Genomic DNA, 22,833 nt, shown 5'->3' with positions numbered 1-22,833 from the left:
CAGAGCTTTGTGACGTCATATTTGAGAGGGGGTCTGACTTTGTGACGCCGTGTGACTAGGGGGGGGGGTCAAAAATCGACCAAAATCGCGTGACGTCATTTATGGACGGCCCCTTAACGAATGAATTGTTAAAATCAGCCTTCCGTGTTGTTCTCTCTTTGGCGTTTCTATTATCGTGGGACATCAGTAAACATAAAAAAACATAAACACGAAGAAAAGAACAATGAAAACAAACTCAAACACAATAACTGCCATCACCAAACACAGGCCATTAAAGCCCAAAACCAAGCAGAACCACAACAAAAAGAGAACCAATTACAGCAGTAGGAAAAAAAATGAAACTTAAGAATTCAAATTCTTAGTTCTTTCGGTAAAGTAACGTAAAAGGGAAATAATAAAATAATAAAAATAAAAGAATTTTTATTGTTTTATATATTTTGGAGTTTATTATTTCCCTTCTAAGTGACTTTACCGAAAGAACCAAGAATATTAATCCCTGCAGTCACGAAAGCTTTAAAACAAAATTTGAAGAGCTCAAGTTGCAGGCACCATTAAAAAGCAAAGATGGCCATGGGATGGTATTGAATAACCAAGGACACTGGAAAACAATAAGTTAACAACAGCTTAACAAAGCAAAACATATATCAGATGACGCAAAAAAACACTTTAGGAAGGCATTGACAACCTTCATTAAAGATTTGGAGATAAAAGCCCTGATCTTGTCCAAGTCAAGAACTTGGGAATGACTGTTGCCTCACTTGGCACACCACATCCAGTATAGCTACTCACTTTGGTTGTGGTCACAGAATAAGAATCTTTATTTATACTGGAGGAATCCGATGAGCTATAAAAAGCTCGTTTTCACAGATGTCCAGTTACGGAGACGAATGCCCACCTACTGCAGTCCCCATCAGCGGCACTGAAAAGTGGGAAATTAAATCCTGCCGATGCCTACCCAGTGAATACTGCAAAGAAAGTAGATGATCACAAATATGTATAAGGACTGTTTTTGTTCGGTAAAGTCACGTAGGTAAAAATTTTAATTAAATCTTAATTAAATCACGACGTTTCGGAGGCTTGTGTTGCTTCCGAAACGTCGTGATTTAATTTAGTTGATTTCATTAAAATTTTTACCTATGTGACTTTCTAGAAAAAAACTAAAAGTATGGATCCTTGCAGTCAGGGAAACTTCAAATCTAGAATGTATTAGGACTGTTTTGATATACCTTTTGAAACACAACAATAATAGCCTTTGAGTATGACGTGATACTAGTTAATTACAATATAATACACTGTGCACACCTACACATCCATTGAATGACCTTTATTTGAACATTATTGCATACACCATCACAAAAGTATACGATTCATAATAAAACTTACCATTAATAATCGTGTGCCTCTTCATAGGGGACAAGTACAAGCTAATGGGCAGGTAGCTAGACCAAGATGCAACAACATTATATATAGGCCTACAATTTGTGTGCAAAAAAATCTAGACATTAAACAAATAACCATCAGAGAAAGGAATGGATAGTTCAAAACCTGTGACAGCATATTTTAACACGAGGCTTTCTCGACCAATAGAATCTATAATACAGGTTTTTTGGGTTAGATCGCGTAAATATGAATGTGCTGTTAAACCCGCCACCACCCGACACAGCCAATTAGTAAGTTTCGTCACGTAAACAGAACATGTCAAATCGTTACTAGTACAGCACACCGGTGTGTTGGAGAGCAAATCCACAACATTTGCAATCTTGAGTAGGACATTTCGCCAAATAATTACAACCGGTATCAACAGGCGGCAGTCAGATTTGTGGAGAAATCCACCTCCTGTTTAGGTTCCTGAATTTGTCTGTTGGGATGCGGTCCAAAATCCAACTTGTATTGTATAACATCCCACACTTGTAGATCGGTCACCTATTTTTTTTTAACCACCTCACACGCGGGCAACTCTGTCCCTGCAGCGGAGGGTTGTCATGCACATTACTTAAGTGCAATTAATTTTGGTTGCTACAAGCGACATCCACAAGGTGTAAATATAAAACCAAATAAACAGGCACCCCTTTTTCTTTAGGCGTGTATTTTAGCTGTGTCTCGAACTGTAAAACATGAGCTTCAAGTTTCATTGATCCTAAAAATATATTCTCTAAATCTAAAGCCTGGCATCGCCACCATCGCATACGCTCTAGTGATTTATCAACATCGGTCTGTTTAGCTATCGAGTGTGCAGTCGGTGCAACTGCAACCGGTGGCCCAAGAGGCCCAGACGGCAGGTTCCAAAGAGAGATGAGAAATTGGACAGGGCGGCAGCCACGTCATTTAATTCCCTGCACCAAAGCCTATGCCAAGCATGCTATGCCACTGTTAAAGATAAAAGCCAACAGTATGTTTGTAGTTGCATCTTAATTTACGACATTTCCACGAATAAAATGCTAACGTAAAAGGGTTCCGCGTTGTGCACACTTTCACAGCTCCGGTTTTACGGGCGCCTCTTCCACAGCCTCAGCGCCACCCTCTTCCTCTGCGCCGGGGTTGAAGGTCAGCGAGGCGGAGTTAATGCAGAAGCGTTTCCCTGTGGGGGGTGGCCCGTCGTCAAACACGTGGCCCAGGTGTGCCCCACACTGTCGGGGGAGTGGGTAGTAAGGAGGGAGAACGCAGTGGTGGTGGAGTCAATCGCTGCCCTGTGCCTCCCAATTAACACCGTTGGCTACGTACGGTGCGAAAGAAGTTCAACATACGTACATACAAACCGTGAACATGATATTCGTGAATCTCTTGTGTTGCTATCAGAACGTGCGTTGAGCAATTATCGTCTCGCTTAAAACCTACTAAACCATGGCAACTGACCACATGGGACATTTGAGAAACAGTTGCCTGAAGGTTTTGATTTTAATTGTAAAAACCTTAAAAGGTTATTCTTATTATTTTTTAAACTTGTCTCCGACTGTTCTATGCATAACTTACACCATTACAAAACAAAGTGTCTTGTAAGATAGTCTGCCAAATTCAATGGCAAAAGTAAAGGTGCAACCCTGAAATTACTTGCTCACGTCACTGCTGGCGGAAGGGCCTCCACTAGAGGGAGCTCTAGAGATCCGCTGAGGGGTATTTTCTGCCTACTCTTCCCTGCTCGCCTGGCATCTTCAAAGAGTTGGGGGTACCCACACTTTTCACCCACCAAACGAGAACTGCCGATCAAGTTAAATTGCTGTTTTTTTTCCTGGATTTTCTGTTTGCACTTAGTCACATAGTCACTTTAAGATGTTTTCTTGTTCATATTTTTGTTTGTTGCGGTTGCACCCGATTCAAGAGCCGAATGTGCTCACAGGGCTATACCAAATAAATTAACTTGAACTAGCTGGGTCGACAGAGGCCGTGAGTGATTGAAGAAACTCGGACATGATTTTCACTGTCGTGCCGGGGGATGAATCCAACGATCCAGGGCCCTAACCATTGTTGGCACTGTCCTGTGGGACCGCATATCATGCTGCTGACAGTATCATGACTTGTGGCTGCGAAGAAGACCGATACGTGAGTGGCAGTCTTTTCAATAATTCCTGGCTGTGTAGCTTGACATTTGAGGAAAGGTTGTCCATTGAGACTTTAGTTGTTTGAAGTTTTTTTTTCCAATCTTGAGCTAATCATTAAACCACGGAAGCATGTTGACTTTCGCGGGAATATTTTTTTTTTCGGCTCTTGTTAGTTTGCACGTTGCCCGCCTGCGAATCCTGCAGCAACCGCCCACTGCCAGCGATGGTCATGGGCTGTGGCCATGTCCTTGGAAGATAACTGCTGAGCTCAATGGGGCCTCACCAGCTAAAATAAAGTCTGAGTCGGCAAACAATGAGTGGGTTGAGCAAAAATAATTGCCTACAATCCTAGGATTATATAGCCTTAAGTGGACTAGCCTAGAGGAAGCCCGAGGTGTTGTATGTACGTATGTTGAACTTATTTCGCATCGTACGTAGCCAACCATGCTAGTCGGAGGTGCAGGGGAAGGACAACAAACGAAACACAAAAAATATAACAACAGGTTTTACCCTTTCTGGCAATAAAACAGTTGTGTTTAGATGTTAAAACACCAAACAGAATCATTTTAAAAGGAATCCTGTCTGCATTAACCACACAACTGATTGGTCCACACCAGAGACAGCTGGTGTGGACCAATCAGTTTCAAAGACAATGGATATATTATAAACACATTTCTGCGGAGTGAGCTGGTAGGAACGTTGGGTTGCTCGGTCAATGGCCAGGGTCAACGGCGGCGTGGTGTATTCCGCAAATATGCCCGACTGTGAGGGCGGGCACAAGCTGGCGTGAGTAGGTTAAACGTTGAGTTTTATAAGGGCACCACGGGGTGACCAGCCCCTCCCCACCCAGTCCCACCACTCCCACCCCCACCCAGCCCCACCCTCTCCACCCAACCCCTCCCCATCCAGCCCCTCCCCACCCAGCCCCTCCCCACCCAGCCCCTCCCCACCCTCCCCAACCAGCCCCTCCCCAACCAGCCCACCCTCCCCAACCAGCCCCTCCCCACCCAGCCACTCCCTCCCCACCCAGCCCCTCCCTCCCCACCCAGCCCCTCCCTGCACGATGGATGGACACAATAATCCCCTGTGGGCTGGTGTAACCAGGAGGTTCCTACCAGTATCATAGCATGTTTTTGTTTGCATGTTCACCACAAGTACGTGTGGTTAATGCAGACAGGATTAATTGAAAACGGTTTCTGTTTGGTGTTTTAACATCTAAACACAACTGTTTTATTGCCAAAGGGCCAAACCTAGTGTTAGCTTTTTATATTGCCAAGAAAGGTCCCATATTCAAACACAAAAAGCAGATCTAAAAAAATTAGTTTTCAATTTAGTATAGTGATGGTGTATAGTAATGTAGTGTATCATAGTGTAGCGTAGAGTAGTGTATAGTGTAGTGTATAGTGTAGTGTATAGTGTAGTGAATAGTGTAGTGTATGTATTAACACGTAGGCTGGCGAATTGCCCGATGATGCTGGATGCAATTACCAGCGAAACATCGTACTAAAATTTTTTTTAAATGTTGTAGTTTCACGCTTCAACACACCGGTGGGCTAAAGCAGTGAACTATTTGTCTTTTGTCAACGTGACACTTTTTTGCCGATTGGCCGTGTCGGGTGGTGGAGGGTTACGACACATTTATAAATAACGTGATCTGACCCAAAAACGTTGATTATGAATAGTGTATGTATGTTGAACTTTTTTCGCACCGCACGTAGCGAACCGTGCTAGACGGAGGTACGGAGGGGAAGGACAACAAATTAAACACAAAAAGCAAGGTGTTCTTACCTGGCCGCATGTCACTTCAGTTCGGTGCATTCCATGCGAACGGTCTTTGGAGTGCGAGACCGCATTTGCACTTATGATATTGTAGAACGAGGGCCATCCTGCAGAACAAAATACACTGCACTCATGTCACAGACTAACGGACACGTTTTTTAACGACACATTTATATTTACGCGATCGAACCCAAATAACCTCTGTTATGGATATTGTTGGTCGCGAAAGCGTGTTCAGCTGTCACAGACTCTTTAATAATTTGGTAATGCTGCATTGGCAGTTGTGCAAAAACACAATGAGCAATAAATAACTCACCACATCAGTCAATAAAGTGCCTTAAAATAACAAAATATAATACCGTAGGTGACATCAGACAATGACCTTCTTCAGAGCACAAGTATGTATATGTTGAACTTTTTTCGCACCGTACGTAGCCAACGGTGCTAATCGGAGATGCGAAAAAATTGTTCACACAAATTATTTATGTGTTGTGAAGAAGCACCATTTCTCCAAATGCCACCTATTATTTTTTTACTTTTAAGGCGAATGTGTTGAATTTTGTTAAATTTAACGAGTATATTGATTTGAAGCTTTCGTGACTGCAGGAATCCATACTCTTTTGTTCTTTCGGTAAAGTTACGTAGGTAGAAAAATAAAATAAAAAATAATAAATCACGACGTTTCGATCGCAACACAAGCGGTCGTCCTCAGGCGGAAAAAATAATCAAGCAGTGGAAACTGCTGGATCGAAACGTCGTGATATATTATTTTTTATTTAATTTAATTTTTCTACGTACGTGACTTTACCGAAAGAAACAGACTATTTAACGAGTAACTAAATCACTTCCACAAATCAGGGGTTTCCATTAGATCATTTTTAAAAAGTCAAATTAAAAGCACAATATGGAGCCAATAAAAATTTCAGTTGAGAGAAATTTCACAATTATACAATCAGATTTATCTGCTGCCCACCCTGCCACTTACATGTAATGAATTTTTTAAAATTATTTTTCAGTATTTGTGCTAACATTACATTTAATGTCTCACATTTTAAATAACATAAAAATACACCCATCTAATGTTGCTCAACTGAAGACAACATACCGGAGCCAGAATCATACTTTGCTTGTGATCTAAAATAGGAAACAAAAATAGGACAAACATGATCATTTGTGTTTTGCTTCATGTAACATTAATATAAAGCGGTTAGCAGGTGAATTAAAAATCACAGCATGGTGCTTGTACAGTTGCTGAGAGGAAAGAGCTCATCCTTTCATACAAATTATTTTTGCCACACTTGAAAAAAACCCCCATTATAATTGTATTTAATTCAATTATTTACACATTTCACCATGTTAACCCCCGCCCCCATCTTAATCATAAACTTGAGCCAGCTGAAACGTTCTCTCAGTGGCATTCAAAATTCCAATTTTTATTTTTCACGAGCCCGTTATTTATTGCGTACGTTTCCAAAGGCAGAATCTTTACAACGTAAATTTAAAAAAACACAGCATCGTACGTACGTAATTAAATTATACATCTGCGGGACAAATAAAACATTTTGAGGTGCACCAGCGATGTCGCGGCGACCTCGCGTGCAGTTCATTTTTAAACCTCACCTTCAAGCATTAAAATATAAAAAGCACAACGGCGTCCGGGGAATAATTTTTACTGGAAAATAAAATAAAGCACAAAAGCGTTCAGCATAACGGCACTGTTTGAATACCACATTTTCAAACATTCGTCAGGGCACATGGAATTTTTTCTCGCGTTTAAGATTTCCACGGCCCCCCCCCCCCGCTGATGAAGTGAATTACCACATTCATAGCACGCGGCACAACACAGGAATCAATTTGAAAATAATAGCAATATATTGTTAAACTGTACAAAACGTAACCTTGAATGTCTGGCGATCAAAAAATTCAAGGAAGCCGGTTGAAAGCAGGTGGAGGCGTAAGCCAATCATAAATCGAAATGCGTCCGCTCAAAAAGAATGTTAAACAATCTGGCGTTTAAATTGGACTGAAAGGCTGGTATTGAAAGAAAAGCAACTGCATTACCAGCCATTACAACCGCCAAATTCGTCAAACGCTCTGCGGCTGATAAGCGCCAACACAAGCAGCCCCGCTATGCTACAGTAAAAAAAAATCACTTTTGAAAAGTTGTGATTTGTCAACTGCACCATGGGGGATGGCTGGGGTAGATGGGGTGGGTGGGTTGGTGGTGGTGGGGGGGGGGGCTCGCTAAAAATATCCGTGAACGCTCGACAACGTACGTGAAGAGTGGCACTTGGCAGACGACGCAGCCGTACGTCCCTTTACCCTTGTGCTCCGCAAACTTCCCTGTGAAGGCACTGGGGAGGGAACGGGGAACAGTGTAGAATTCAGTCAGCATTTCTTAGTCGCACGCTTCACGGCTCCGGTAGACGACAAACTGCGCGATTCGAGTCCAGTCTTACTTAGCCCGTGGATCCCATTTAGTCATTGCCTTAGCGACAAAAGCAGGCTAAGGTGTAGTCAACGCTTAGGTAACTAAATGTTGGTGCGAGGGGCGCCCATTTTAAATTCCCCCCAAATATTATCAGGTCGGCCAGTCCGTCAACTCGGTAATTCTTTTAAGGTAGAAAGATAGCTAAATACCATGTTTGATCTTCCTTCGGTAATACACTATCTGCATTCCGAATAGTTAATTTAATTGAAATGATTCACGCTTAGTTGTCGTTAGCACTGCAGCAATCGTCACGCACGATGACTTTTGTCCCACTCAATCAACGTTGACTAAAATAAAATCACACTTTGTTGACACATTTTTATGTCGGTAACTTAATTAACAAAATTAGAACTGGATATGGTGACAGCACAGGTGTCACATGCGAGCCAGAGTAAGCAAACCCCCGCTGAATGAAAGCACTGTCCTACAGTATGCCACGGTGTTCGTAGTACCACGACTCCTCTACTTACGAACATTAGACTTACGAACAAACCTATGGAATGAGGTTTTTTTTGGGTTAGATCACGTAAATATAAATGTGTCGTTAAACCCGCCACCACCCGACACTGCCAATTAGTAAGGTTTGTCACTTAAACAAAACATGCCAATTCGTTACGATAACCTAACTCGTTCGTATGTAGAGGAGTCGCCGTATAGAGAAGTGGTTCCTAAACCGGAGGTCAGCAGACCACTTGCAGTTCGGCAAGGTCGTGATGGGAAGCGGTCCGGCGACACCGCTTCACGTTCAATTTCTTTCACGGAACACCGTTGGAGTCTGTACTGCAGGGTGGTGCACGAAAACATTTTTCAGGGGTTCACATTTTAGTTTTTTGTAAAACCAGGTGAGAAGTCAAGAGACGAGGGTGAGACTCATTTGCAAGGGTGACGGTGCATTCGTCTGGGTGGGTGGGGGGGCGATGACTACGATGTATAATGCCGATTGAGTAATTTGCGGGCAAGTTTTTATTTTAATATTTTTGGTCAATTCGGTCTACCACTGCGAATGGCGTCAGGGCCAACCGGTGTCTCCCAAGCCGCGTGCGGCTCCATCGAAGGGGGCATGACGTAGAATGCGCTCCCACAGTGGCAAAGAACAATGAATGTATCCCGTGCTGTGCCGAATACTGTCAATAGAGAGAGGGGGTGCTTCAAAAATGTTTAACACTTATATGGGACTATCGTTTTTAATGGAAAAAGAACGGATAATGCACTGTAACATGATAACAAATGTAATATTAATAGCTTCAAAAAGTCAAAGAATCTCCACTTGTTCGCCATCGTTTTCAACACGTGCCTGGAATCTTCTCCAGGTGGTCTCCAGAGCCCGGAGGCACATTTCTTGTGGTGTTGTTGCAAATTCTCAGAAGTGTTAAAACATTTTTGAAGCACCACCCTGTATATACACACTTGGCTCATTGCAGGACTCATGGCTACTTTTTGGCACCTGGCCTCTTACAGGTTGGCCACGCCTGCGTCAGGGGATCCTTTGAGGTCCACTGTGAAGCAGTATTATTAAGGTTATTATTATTAGGGTAAAACCTATTCTTATTTTTCATACCTTGATTCTGGTAAAAAGGCCCCATGATACAGCTGCTCACCCCGAGCTATACATTTTCTGATGCGTGCATTGTCTTTGTACTGTCAACCTTTTGGCGTTGTTCTCTGGCCTGACACTGGTGAGACTAGGCCATAAAGAAGGCTGTTTCTGGTGTAGGCAAATCAGTTTCAAGGACAGTGCATACAATACAGAAGTACGTGTGGTTAATGCAGACTTGATTCCTTGCTAAAGGTCTCTATTTGGTGTTTGAACATCTTAACACCTGGTTAATTGCCAGAAAGGGTAAAACCCTATTCTCATTTTTCACACTATGAAGGCCATTACAGCCCGCAGTAATATCCAGGGTGATTGCTGTATCCAAAACGTGTAACAGGCGTCGAACGCCCATGTCACTGTAGACAACATGCCACCCAACGGTGGCACACGTGGGGTACACCGTGTCGATATCTAATGGGGCGGCCGCTTAATCCCTCCAGGATAAATAAAGATTGCGTTTCCGACGGACTCGACCACGGCACGAAAGGCGACGACGGAGCGAGGCACTCACGGCTCGGTGCCCTTCTCCTGGGTCACGTGGAACTCAAGGGGGCTCAATTTCTTGCGGAGCTCCTCCTCCGCAAAGTTAACGCGACATGTCCTCGTGTCCTTGCACGAAGCTGTGGGCACAGCGCAGGGCAGGCAACCCTCTCATGCCCCCACCTTCTTTCCAGCGGCACACCTGAGGCGGAGCTCACGCGGCGGGAGGCCCTCGACGGCGCAGGCTGTTTTGCACTGGCTATTCGCCGAGCCGAGCCAGAACATAACTGTTACATGCTGCCATCAAAATACTTCGGTATCTGGCTCGGGGCTAAGCGGGACGTGGGGGTATTGACGGGTTCGCTGCGTGCGACATTGGCCGCAAGCACAGCGAAGACACAGCATCAACCGTGCCTCGACTCGATTCGTTCGTTTTGTGTGATGTTAACGGCACGGCGGTGGAAAATCAACCCGATGCCTCCTGAGCCATCATGAGAATGAAATCTTTATTTAGACTGGAATAATCCGATGAGCTATGAAGCTCTTTATCACAGATGTCCAGGAAGTTGCAACACTGAACAATACGAAAACAGATCGGAGTGCAAATTATAGGAAAGCTCAGCAAGTCACAAAATAAAACACGGCCCCAAAGAGGGGCGCTTTGCACGGCGGAAAACAGGACCTCCAGCATCTTCCCCACAGGCAACGTAGCACCTTCTCAGACAGCATCACGCAGAACTCTCCTTCAAGAAAATAAAACAAGGTGCGGATACAACGGCATTCTTGTTTTGAGCCAAACGAACACGCTCGGCTTACCCGTGTTGCTCTTGGCCTATAAAGGCCCCCCCCCCCCTCCGGCCCCAAGGTTCATTTTAAAATCGGTGCCGCAGATTTTTTCAAATAAGCGAATGGATTTTTTTTTCCCACAATACTTTTTGACATTTTTGTGCGTTGTTTGTATATGTCCTTGACATTTACCCGAAGAAAAAAAAACATTTTAAAATCCTCGGCACTCAATAGTTGATGCTACCTGGGCAATGCTTCAATACCCTAATGTCAACATAAATGCCGTTTTGCCAAAATCAATATCTCTGTCTTCCCATAACAATCAAAAAAATACAAGGCTGTGCGTCAATCCACTACTCGATAAAGCTTTTCGCTCACCGTGTCAGTTATGGGGGTTGTTTGACCATACTTTACTATGGCTGCTCAGTGCCGGTTGGTGAAGTGGAGGGGGGGGTACCCAGGACCGGTTCAGATTTCAATCGTTGCTGACATCAGCCGAGGAAGAGAATAGAACTCAGGTCACCGGGTCCAAAGCCTCCTGCGCAAGCCACTCCGCCACGACTCCCCATCATCAACTCTGATCAATACACTGTTGGATAAGAGCATCCTCAAAAGCCATCGCCATCGCTCGCTGTCCGCCAAATGACAACAAAAACAAGCAGCGGCGATCTTGGCAAGCCGGTTAATAACTCTCCGACGTCTCTTTGGGCTCAACCGCGTGTCGTTCGGCACGATGTTCGGCGGTTCGCTCAACGTGCTGGGGAGCTTTTTCTAGGAAATCGGGTGCCGAACAAAAACGCTCCATTGCTCGTGGAGCGGAATGATATGCATTCATGATCCGTGTGTGATTTTGGATTAGGCCATGTGTACGTAGTGCAGAACGACACGAGGAACAACGCGAAGAAAACGCACCGGAAAGCAACACAGAACAGCCGCGGAAGCCGACGCAGTGTTGTTACTAAACTCGTTCCAAGTTTTATTGCCGTTCAAATTTTGCCAATCCACAATTGCCAAGGATGTTTTGCCCGCTGGGGTAGGAAGGGAAAAAAAAACAACAAACGTGCGCGGTGCATTTACCGACTAAGGTCGTCGACAGGGCAATGTGCCTCCTCGCGTGAACACTACCAACTGCCCTGCCAGCAGCGCGGACAGCGGTGCAGCCCAGCAGCCTCGCTGCCCAGGACATCGTCGCACCTTAAACTGCAAAAAGGCATCACAACAGCGCTTTGGCCACGGCCACGTTCCACGGGCTCTCGGTTTTTATTCATGGCGAGCGTATGGATCCACAAGTGGTGGACCGCTAGAAGCAGTGACAGCAAAGCCAGCTAGTGCGAGGTGTACGTGGACTCGGGGTGGAATAATTCACCCCCCCCCCATCCCCACCACCCCCTGGCGCTCACACGCCCCCTGCCCAGGGATTGCATTGCCACGATTAGATTCGAGAATGCTAACATCGTGGTACGTGGCAGCCCCTGTCAATCCACTGCTGGATGAAGGTCTCCCCATGCTGTGTAAGCCGTGAGGGGTTGTTTAATCATCTTTTCCCACCCTAATCAGCATGGGTTTGTAAAAAAGGGTTCCAGGACAGGGTCAGATTTCACTCGTCACCGATGTTAGCCGTGACCGGAAATTGAACTCTGGTCGCGTGGTTCATAATACAGTGTGCTAACCACTATCCCACCGTTCCGCCCCCATACATGTGTAATGCGGGCGTAAACGGCCCTCCGGAGGTGACGTCAGGAGGGGAGGAGTTAGGTCACGTGGGGGGGTGAGGGGTTAGGCTATAGAAGGAGGGGAACCGGAAGAGGACGGGGAGTGACGGGGAACCAGGAACAGAGAGAGGCCACGAAGGGCGAAGCGGAGGGTGGCGAGATCGCCACGAACACGGGGGAGCGAGGATCGGCACCGTTGGCCAGCGGTGACCGACCCGAAGCAGCGAGGAGGCTGCAGTCAGCAGCGGGGCTGCACAGAGAGTCAGCAGCGGGGCTGCATACAGAGTCATCAGCGGGTCTGCATACGGTAGCAGCCAGAGGGTCTGCACATAGGGGTGGCAGCGGGAGTCTGCATAGAGGTGGCAGCGAGTCTGCAGGGAGGAGGTTACAGTAGATGAAGCAGAGAGTCAGAGGGAAGAAGAAGCTATAATAGCAGTGAATAGCCGGGGGCTACAAATACAGAGTTATAACAGAGTGCCGTGTGGGTGAAGACGAGAACCCAATAAAAGACACGAAGACAGAAGGAAGTGTCCGAGTCCATTTATTACACTGGAGTCAGAAGTGAAACGGCATGGCGAAACAACTGAGGAAAAAGAATATCCCATCTCCGGCGTCGGCTTCATCATCGGACGACGACGATCTTCCTCCTGAGGTCGGCTTCACTTCGGCGGAGGGAGAGATCCGTGAGGGCCCGGGTGTCGAGGAGGTTGCCGCTGCGTCCGCCCCGTCTGCGTTGAAGGACGAAGATTTAAGATGGACCCGAATGGCGAAGCAGCTGGCGACTCTTAAAACCGTCATCACTGAGTTGTGTGACCTTGTCACGCCAAGGGCGGCGTTGGAGGGGGACGGTGGTGATCGGCAGGAGCCCGGATTGTCTTCGATGGCGCCGCCATCGGCCACGCGGCGTGAAGACGCCATCTTGGGCGTGGCGCACCACGGAAGGCGGGAAGCCGCCATTTTGGGGCCGCCGTGAGGATCGTCCGCCATCTTGGCGACACCGCGTTGCGACGCCTTGCTGAACTTACCGCCGGAAGAGTCAGCGACGGACGGAAGCAGGCCAAGGGGCCGCAGTCGTCACCTTACAACCGTCAAAGAGTTCTCCATCGGGGGCGATTGGAGTGCGTTCGCCTGTAGATTTTTGGCGGCGGTACGTACGGCAAGGTGGACGGACGCTGAGGCACTGGAGGTGCTTCCGACTCTTCTTGATGATGAGTCCGTTCGTTTTTTTCGCTCTATAAAAGCTGCGAAGAAGAAAACTCTGCGTGGGGTGTTCGATGAAATGGCGGACGCGTACGAGCCACCGGATGACGCCCATCGCCGCTTCGTGCAGCGGCAACGCGCACCGGAGGAGTCGCCTGTAGCGTACAGGGGCGCCGTGTTGGAACTCGCTATGGCCGCTTACCCGGAGACGGAGCCTGACCTGCTGGAACCTCTCATCTTGGGGAAGATGTTGGAGTTATCCCGGGATCTGGGCATTCCTATGCCGGCGTGCGGTCACGAAAAACTCACGTCCCGGGCCGCGGCCAAGTGTTTGGACGCCCAGTTCAATCTCCGCCGCTGGAAACAAGTCACGGCGTGGACGGGCGGTCCTGTCGTCGATGGGGGGGCCGTAGGGTGGGATCCTACAAAGGCCATGTACGTGCCGGATGCGACCGGCCCAAAGGAGTTGTCGGCCGCCTCCACTCCGTGGCCGGCTCGAAGCGGGCCAGGGCCGCGGGCTCCGCCGCCGGCGCGGCCGCGTCGGGACGGGGTGCCCGCTGCGCGCCACCCCGACGTCGACTGCTTCCGCTGCGGCCGTCGGGGCCACTATGCCAGGGACTGCTGGGCCCGGGTTCCGGGGCCGCCCCAGCAGGAGGCCTCGACAGCGGACGCCCCAAAGAAAGACCCTCCGGCACAGGCAAGTCGGTGCGTACCAGACACCCGGCAAGGCCTGGCACCTCACTCATCGCCGTTGTTATGCGACGCGGATGTTGTAAAATACGGGAGGCCAGTATCTGAGCCTTGTCGCTCGATAACGCAGTGGCGTAAGCTGGCTCGGTGGGTTGTCGCGGCCGCTACCGGTTCGTCCACTGTACCTGGGTCCATCCAAGGGGTGGACGTGCGTATTTTGGTGGACTCCGGTGCGTCCGCGACCATTATTTCGGATGTGATATTCCATCTTTTGAACATCCCACCGGGGGCCGTGAGGCCGGCTTACGCTTCCTGCATCGCTGCGAACGGGGGTAGTATGGGCATCGTGGGACAGGTGGACGCTAACATTTCTATCGGGGGTGTCTCGGCCTCGGGCGTTGTGTTGATTTCGAGGTCCCTGGCGGTTCCTTGCCTGTTGGGTACGGATTTTTTGGCTAAGATGCCCATTCTAATTAGAATCAATGAAAATTGCATAGAACTACCGGGGGGCCGGAAATTGGAATTTTTACAGTCCGCCTGGGGGCGACCGGCTCCTGTCGCCCAGGTGCAGGCGCTATCGGAAGTTTCGGTTGATATTCCACCTGGCTCTCAGATGCTCATTCCCTTACGATACCGGAAGCCGGTTCCGGGTCGGCAGGGTGCTCTTGGGATTTTGCTGTCGCCGTCCGCCGCGGTTACGGGCGGCTTAGCGCTGGTAGGGGCGCAAACTATTGTCCGTCCAGATCAGCGCCCGTTTTTGCAGGTGTTAAATGCGAGTGCTGAAAGCGTGTGTGTGCCGGCTGGTACCGTTGTGGCACATGCCACTACGGCGTTTACGGCTCAGAGTGACCTGCCAGGCGGGGGGCTTGTGGGTGGTGTTTCACACGATGGAGGGGTTGATGATCGTTGGATCGCCGAATTATGTGGGGAAAATTCGGCCCTTTCCACCGAGCAGCGTTGTGCGATTCATAAATTATTATCGAGCTATTCCGATGTGTTTAGCTCGGACGATTTGGACTTGGGACGCACCTCGCTGCTCTCTCATCATATCGACACGGGGGACGCTGCCCCTATCCGTTTGAACTCGCGTCGGATGAGTCCGGCTGAGCGTGAGCATGTTCGAGGGGCAGTGGAAGACATGTTGAAAGCGGATATTATATCTCCGTCTAATAGCCCATGGGGCGCGCCGGTTGTGTTGGTTAAAAAGAAGGATGGTAAATTGCGATTTTGTGTGGATTTTCGGAAGTTGAATAAAGTGTCGGTGGCAGATGCGTATCCCCTGCCGCGTATGGACGATTCTCTCGACGCCTTGTCAGGGGCTAAGTTTTTTTCAACGCTAGATCTCTCTTCGGGCTTCTGGCAGCTCCCCCTTGACGAGCCCTCGCGAGAAAAGACAGCTTTCCGTACGCCGCAGGGGTTATTCCAATTTAACTGTCTTCCGATGGGGTTGAATGCTGCCCCTGCCACTTTTCAGAGGTTGATGGAGTTGGTATTGACGGGGTTGCAGTGGGAGACATGTCTCATTTATTTAGATGATATTATAGTCTTCAGCCGCACATTTGATGAGCATTTACTGCGGTTGGAGGCTGTATTCGCCAGAATGCGTTCTGCTAATTTGAAATTCAAGCCTAAGAAATGTCATCTACTGCAACGCTCCGTTCGATACTTGGGACATATTGTTAGTGCGGACGGGGTGGCCACGGATCCAGAGAAAACTGCGTGTGTCCGGGATTGGGCAACCCCGGCCACGGTGGGTGATGTGCGTCGGTTTTTGGGGTTCGCCTCATATTATCGGAGGTTTGTTCCGAATTCGCTACTATCGCCAGGCCTTTGCATCTCCTTACTGGGAAGGGGCATAAATTTGTGTGGGGACCGCCGGAGGAGGCGGCGTTTCGGAGCCTGCGCGATTTACTGGCTACTGCGCCGACGTTGGATTATCCGGATTTTGAACATCCCTTCATTCTGGATACTGATGCGAGTGACACTGGTATTGGGGCGGTGTTGTCCCAGTCAAAAGGTGGTGTTGAGCGTGTGGTGGCGTATGGGAGTCGGGTTTTATCTCCCGCGGAAACCCGTTACTGCGTCACTCGCAGGGAACTTTTGGCTATTGTGTTTTTTCTCCGACAATTTCGACCGTATCTGTACGGTCGGTCGTTTATTGTCCGCACGGACCATGCGGCCTTGCAGTACGCTCTTAAGATGGACCAGCCATCCGGACAACTGGCGAGATGGCTGGACACGTTGCAAGAATTCTCCTTCCAAATTCACCATCGGAAGGGTGTGCGTCACGCTAACGCGGACGCACTGTCCAGGTTGCCGCAACGATCCCCTTGTGCGTGTGCGTCGGGGACGCATAGGTGTGGACCGACTCAGCCCCCCCCTCAGCCTGTCGCGCTGGCAGTGGATGTTCTCGAAACTCCGCTTACACCGGGACCGGTTGATGGGGGACCGGCTGACGGGATTTTGCGTCTTCCAAGGTCTGTGTGGATTCGGGAGCAAATGTTGGACGAATCTTTGGTGTCGTTACGAAAACGAACGGAGAAGGCGGGTAAGGAAGTCGGTGTGGGTGGTATTTCGGAAACTGCTCTCCGAGATGGGTTACTGATGTGGAGGGAAGGGATACAGGAACACTGGCGTCTCGTTGTGCCTGCGTCATTGCGGTATGAGTTGATTAGATCTTTGCACTGTGACACACTTTTACACCTGGGGGTGCAGAAAACCCTATTGACGCTGCAACGAGACTATTATTGGCACGGCATGACGACGGATGTCGTCGGTCACGTTCGCGCGTGTCCCGATTGCGCCCGCCGTAAACCACCTAAACATCCATATGTTCCGCCGATACAATCGATTAAAGTATCTCGGGTTAATGAGCTGGTGGCGTTAGATATTTTGGGACCCTTTCCGCCATCCGCTAAGGGAAATAAGTATTTACTGGTGGGGGTTGAGTACCTCTCTCGCTGGCCGATGGCCTGGCCTTTGCCTGACCAGTCAGCGGCGTCTATCACTGACGCCTTTCTATTTGGGTATGTAATGGACAAACGGGCGCCGGAGAGGTTCCTTACGGATCAAGGACGTAACTTTTCGTCCAAATTGTTGGGGGAGGTGTGTGCGGCTCTTGGAACTAAAAAGATACGGACGTCCCCCTACCACCCGCAAACGGATGGTATGGTGGAACGGTTGAATCGGACTCTGTCCGCCATGCTGTGCCATACAGTCGGGGAAAATCAATCTGATTGGGATTTGCATATCCCTGGGGTGCTTTCGGCGTATCGCATGACGCCGCACGCGGCTACTGGATACTCGCCGTTCTTCCTTATGTACGGCCGTGAGAATGTGCCGCCGATTAATGAACAATTGGGAACCGGCGCGAGGGGGCCTGTTAAGCCTCTTCCTGAGTATATTAAGGACAAAGTTCGGCGTGTCGCTGAGGCGAGGGAAAGTGCCCGCATGGCTACTGCCAAGGCTCAGGCCAGGAATGAGCGGTGTGCCCGACGATCAAAGGGGGAGTGCCCCTGGAAAAAGGGGGACCTGGCCTGGCTTCATTGCCCACAGGTGCGGCCAGGTACCTCTCCTAAATTACATAGACCTTGGCAGGGTCCGGTCCGCCTCATTGAGGTTCCCAACCCACAGTCGGCGCGTGTTCAGGTTGGTTCACGGCGCTGGTTCGTGCATACATCCCGGTTGAAGCCATACATTGCCCCGCGGCCGGATGCGTCATCTCCCGAAGTTGCCTTGCCGGGGTCTGTTGCTGCCGACTCGCCCTTGCCTGTGTCTGCTGACCTTGCGAGAGCGCCTGTCGTACCCTTCACAGACAAGCCGGCCGTGACAGCGCAGGGAGGAGGACGTTCCGCTCGTGGGACGTCGACTGGAGCCGCAGAACCCACGGGACCTGCAGCTCTTCCTATCCCTCCGCAGATGCGAGTACGGGATGTCTCTGGACGCGAGCGGGACGGTGGCGGGCCTCCAATGGCGACGGAAAAACTTGCGCCCGTCGCCCCTAAAACCCTTCCACGTTCCCGCTCGGCGGGTGGTCTGCCGACCGTCCGGGACGGCCCGGCTGCCCGTACTCGCTCGAAATCCCTCACGTTTCGTTGAAATTGTATTGTGTTGTGTTCTGGTTATATTGTTGTTGCATGCTTCGTGTCTTTTTACGTGTTGGCCCTTTACACCCGCATTTCTTGTCAGGTTGCAATTCAGCCGAGGTCGGCTGGATTTTCTTTATGGGGGAGGGTGATGTAATGCGGGCGTAAACGGCCCTCCGGAGGTGACGTCAGGAGGGGAGGAGTTAGGTCACGTGGGGGGGTGAGGGGTTAGGCTATAGAAGGAGGGGAACCGGAAGAGGACGGGGAGTGACGGGGAACCAGGAACAGAGAGAGGCCACGAAGGGCGAAGCGGAGGGTGGCGAGATCGCCACGAACACGGGGGAGCGAGGATCGGCACCGTTGGCCAGCGGTGACCGACCCGAAGCAGCGAGGAGGCTGCAGTCAGCAGCGGGGCTGCACAGAGAGTCAGCAGCGGGGCTGCATACAGAGTCAGCAGCGGGTCTGCATACGGTAGCAGCCAGAGGGTCTGCACATAGGGGTGGCAGCGGGAGTCTGCATAGAGGTGGCAGCGAGTCTGCAGGGAGGAGGTTACAGTAGATGAAGCAGAGAGTCAGAGGGAAGAAGAAGCTATAATAGCAGTGAATAGCCGGGGGCTACAAATACAGAGTTATAACAGAGTGCCGTGTGGGTGAAGACGAGAACCCAATAAAAGACACGAAGACAGAAGGAAGTGTCCGAGTCCATTTATTACACATGTACTGATTGTAAACATTTAATGCAATGCACGTGTGCTAAGCTTAGGAATCGAAGATGCCATTGACGTATCATCATTATTCCTCCCATGTGTAACAGTAACATAAACAACATCTAAATTTAAACGAACAAGTGTTCAAATGTTTTACGATCATGTTATTTTTCCAAGCAAGACTTCATTATTACTACCGGGAATACAGTGCACTTGACCGACACATTCTGAAGAATGTGTCAGTGTGTGATGATGAACTTGATCACATGGACGAGTGAAGGCGAGCATGGGTTTTTTTTTTTAACCACATGACCATGACAATATTCATGTTCTCAAAGCACAGCTCTGAGGTTATTTGGCACGAAGACTTTTCAGTTTTGTTTAATATTTTGGCCTCGGTATTTTTGCATTCCTGTTTTCCCAAAACGCATTGCCCGATGAACCCAGAGAACCAGGTTCAATTCCCAGCCACGGTGAATCTCAGTGGGAATTCCTATGTGAATCAGTCCCTCTGCTTCATCAACTCGCAAATGACCGAGTGTCGTGAATTATGGTCAAACCATCCCCACAACCAACAAAGCATGGGGATATTGTCATACAATAGAGGATTTAAAAAGGTCTGTACATTATTCATTTTCATGAAAACTATTTTGCATGAGGCATTTTATTTTCCTCATTAAATGAACCAATCCATAAAATTTGATGGTGTAAAAAATTTTAATTACCAAAAATAATTGGCACGGTCAAATATTTTTAATGTTAACATTTTAATGTTAGGTTTTTTAAATGTATTTCAGAACCAGTGAATGAGAGGTGATTTATTTTTTACATCCATACAAGTGGAACAATTGCTCCTACTTTTACTTGTTTGGATATGGTGAAAGTCTTCAATTTCCCCAGTAGATGGCAAACGGTGACCTCGTAATCAGTGCAGCTCAAGCACAAGATCGAGTTATGCAATGAGGCAAAGCTCATTTCAAACGAGCTGTACACACTTGAGTGGAAATTCTCACAATTTGCAAAGTGCTCCTGCATGCATAGACATGGGCTACCCAGCAGCATTTAACTGTTCACTAAACACAGCATTTGCCTGCTTAAATAAATTCTGCTGGGAACACATTGGGAACACATTGGTCCTGGAAGGCCAGTGGGCCTAAGGACTAGAAAACGTTCGTTAATATTTGAAATGGTGCCTAATGATAACTGCATAACACACCGCTCACAATTAATGATTCAATGGTCAGTGCACAAGTGAAAACATCTCTGCCAATGGCAACGTACGATGTTGTCAAGCGCCAGCAGAATGAGCGCCAATTATTAGAAAGCCAAAAGTGGATTTTTGCCATATGAATGTGCGATTTTGGCTTTTTTTGCATTCTCAGAGAAATATCGGCATTGGTAAGAAAGCAAGTCTTGTTCACGACCCAATTTATGAAGCCCTTGATATGTTTACGTTTTTTGTTGTTGCAATTATTGTACCGTTTGTACCTCCAATTAGCACGGATGGCTACGTACGGTGCGAAATAAGCTCAACATAACATTTACTGCAGCCTTGCATCCCTTTGATTTTAATTCGTTAAAAAAGTACAATGTTAATAAATACATATGGTTTGATGAAACTGTATTTACATGCCCATGCTTAGTTTGTGTTTTCGATTATTTACCTTCTTACAAAAGTCTGGCCCTGTCTCGCACCCCCAGAAAGGACATCTCGTACGCCCAGGCGGTGCGTGATGCAGCCCAGGTTAAGCAGAAGAAGAGCCACTGCTTTAGAGTATTTGCTTTTGTGAGCCAGGACAATCGGTTCTTACTTGATTATACGTAATTAAATACAGTCTGTCATTGTTGACGATTGTATAAATTAATAATTAGGCAAGCGTCTGCCACTACAAAAAAATATAATAACGCGTTTGTCCATCAGCCGATCGGCGTTCAAAGCCGCTGTCTTGCGGCAACATTTACTTGAGCAGACAAATGTTGTCTGTGTTAAACTTCTTTGCCACCGTACGTAGCAGCCAATCGTGCTCATTGGAGGTGAGAATCAGGCCTGTTAGCATGCCCCTGGGTCGCGCTATTCAGGAGCACTTTGAAATTCGAGAGACTTTCTGGGCTAAGGGTTTCTCTCCACTCAAGTGTGTGCAGCTCATTTAAGATAATTTAAGATTAGTCCTGTTCCCCATTGCATAAGTTAGTGCAATTATGCATTAATATTAAACGTGCACTTGTTTTGTATTCTAAGGAAGGTAAGCAGCAACCTATGGTCTCGCATTAAAGCCTCATGTTGCCGTGAAAAGCTCTCAGGAGGTTATAAAGAATATACAGTATCTCTATTAAGTGATATTGTTATCTGCGGGGGGGGGGATGGGAGAACACCGAGTGACACGATGTTTTGAGTTTGGAGATGACCGTAAATATGAAACGTTGGTTCAACGTTAGCACGTTTTAAGGGAGAGAGAAAGACTGAGATTGGGAAGCACATGGCCACAAAGTGGGAAGATGGATTCTAGATTTGAAGCTTTCGTGACTGCAAGGATTTATATTCTTAGGTTTTTTCGGTAAAGTCACGTAGGTAAAAAATAAAAATTAATAAAAGTAAAATAAAATAAAAATCACGACGTTTCGGAGGCAACACACGATGGAGTTTGGTGGCACGGAACCCTGGAAAAGCGACGGGGCTTGAGAGCGGACTAGAAGATGCGAACGCACGGGGCGAGCAGGTGTTGGTCCAAATCATTGCGCGTGGACATGGAAAAAAATGCTGCCGGGGTATTCAATGTAGCAGGGCCGTCTCGAACAGCAACAAGCGAAATCACCACCGGTGACCAACTCAAAAGCTTCATGCCTTGCGTGCCCACTGTAGCGAGTCAAACAACATGTGCAGCATTAGTCAGTCGTCCTTCCCCCGCGTAACTCCGATCAGCACGGTTGGTCACGTACGGTGAGATAGAAGTTCAACACAACAACCGCGGCGCTTGTGCCAGGCTAGGTGCACGTTGAGGCCACGTGAAGTGTCGAACGCCCGCCGGCGGGAGGTCTCGGGGCGAGACCCCGGTGCCACACGGGTCGACCGACTGAGATGACTGAGATGACTGGCCCATGCACCCACATGTGCCCCCTACAGTGCTGTATAACACACGCGTGTTTGGATCCCGTTGGCCAAAGCGTTGGGCTTTCACTTGGCGGGCGATGGGCGGACCCGCTTCTTAAGCGGAAGCAGACGGCGGGAGGCAGGAAGGGAGGGAGGGGGGTGGGGTAACGTGGGGTAACGTGGGGTTACCTGTGAACGTGTATTGCGTCGCGACCACCAACAACACAAAGAGCAGCAACAGAACGGGAGCGATGGCACCCAGCGCCTGCGACTCCCAATCGGCGCACATGGCCACCACGTGGGGGGGGGCGTCGGCGGAAGGTGACAGCGGGGGGCGGATGTGACGCACCAACCGGATGTCACGAACAGCTGCTGATCGCGCATCGTCACCACGTGCGTGGTAGAAGGGGGACAGGCCACGTGCGTGGGCAGGTCACGTGCGTGAGAGAGGGGGGGGCAGGTCACGTGCGTGGGAGAGGGGGGGCAGGCCACGTGCGTGGGAGAGGGGGGGGCAGGTCACGTGCGTGAGAGAGGGGGACAGGTCACGTGCGTGGGAGAGGGGGGGGCAGGTCACATGCGTGGGAGAGGGGGGGCAGGTCACGTGCGTGGGAGAGGGGGGGCAGGTCACGTGCGTGGGAGAGGGGGGGGCAGGTCACGTGCGTGGGAGAGGGGGGGCAGGTCACGTG

General features: G+C 48.8%; 1 protein-coding gene across 1 annotated transcript; it reads right to left on the bottom strand.

The window, feature by feature from the left end:
- Positions 1–1,309: 1,309 nt before the first annotated feature.
- MSRB3 (methionine sulfoxide reductase B3) lies at positions 1,310–22,531 on the bottom strand. The gene is given in 7 exon segments (XM_061562811.1): positions 1,310–2,627; positions 5,325–5,422; positions 6,421–6,449; positions 7,592–7,669; positions 9,912–10,020; positions 22,337–22,454; positions 22,457–22,531. Coding segments are annotated over 7 exon segments (663 nt in total). The 3' UTR covers positions 1,310–2,471.
- Between the last annotated feature and the right edge of the window lie 302 nt (positions 22,532–22,833).

This window comes from Lethenteron reissneri, chromosome 30, assembly GCF_015708825.2.
Source record: "Lethenteron reissneri isolate LAM-NWPU_2019-01 chromosome 30, ASM1570882v1, whole genome shotgun sequence".
NCBI classification, from domain to species: Eukaryota; Metazoa; Chordata; class Hyperoartia; order Petromyzontiformes; family Petromyzontidae; genus Lethenteron; species Lethenteron reissneri.
The sequence above is the reverse complement of the archived record's forward strand: the minus strand, read 5'-3'. Positions and strand labels throughout refer to the sequence as shown.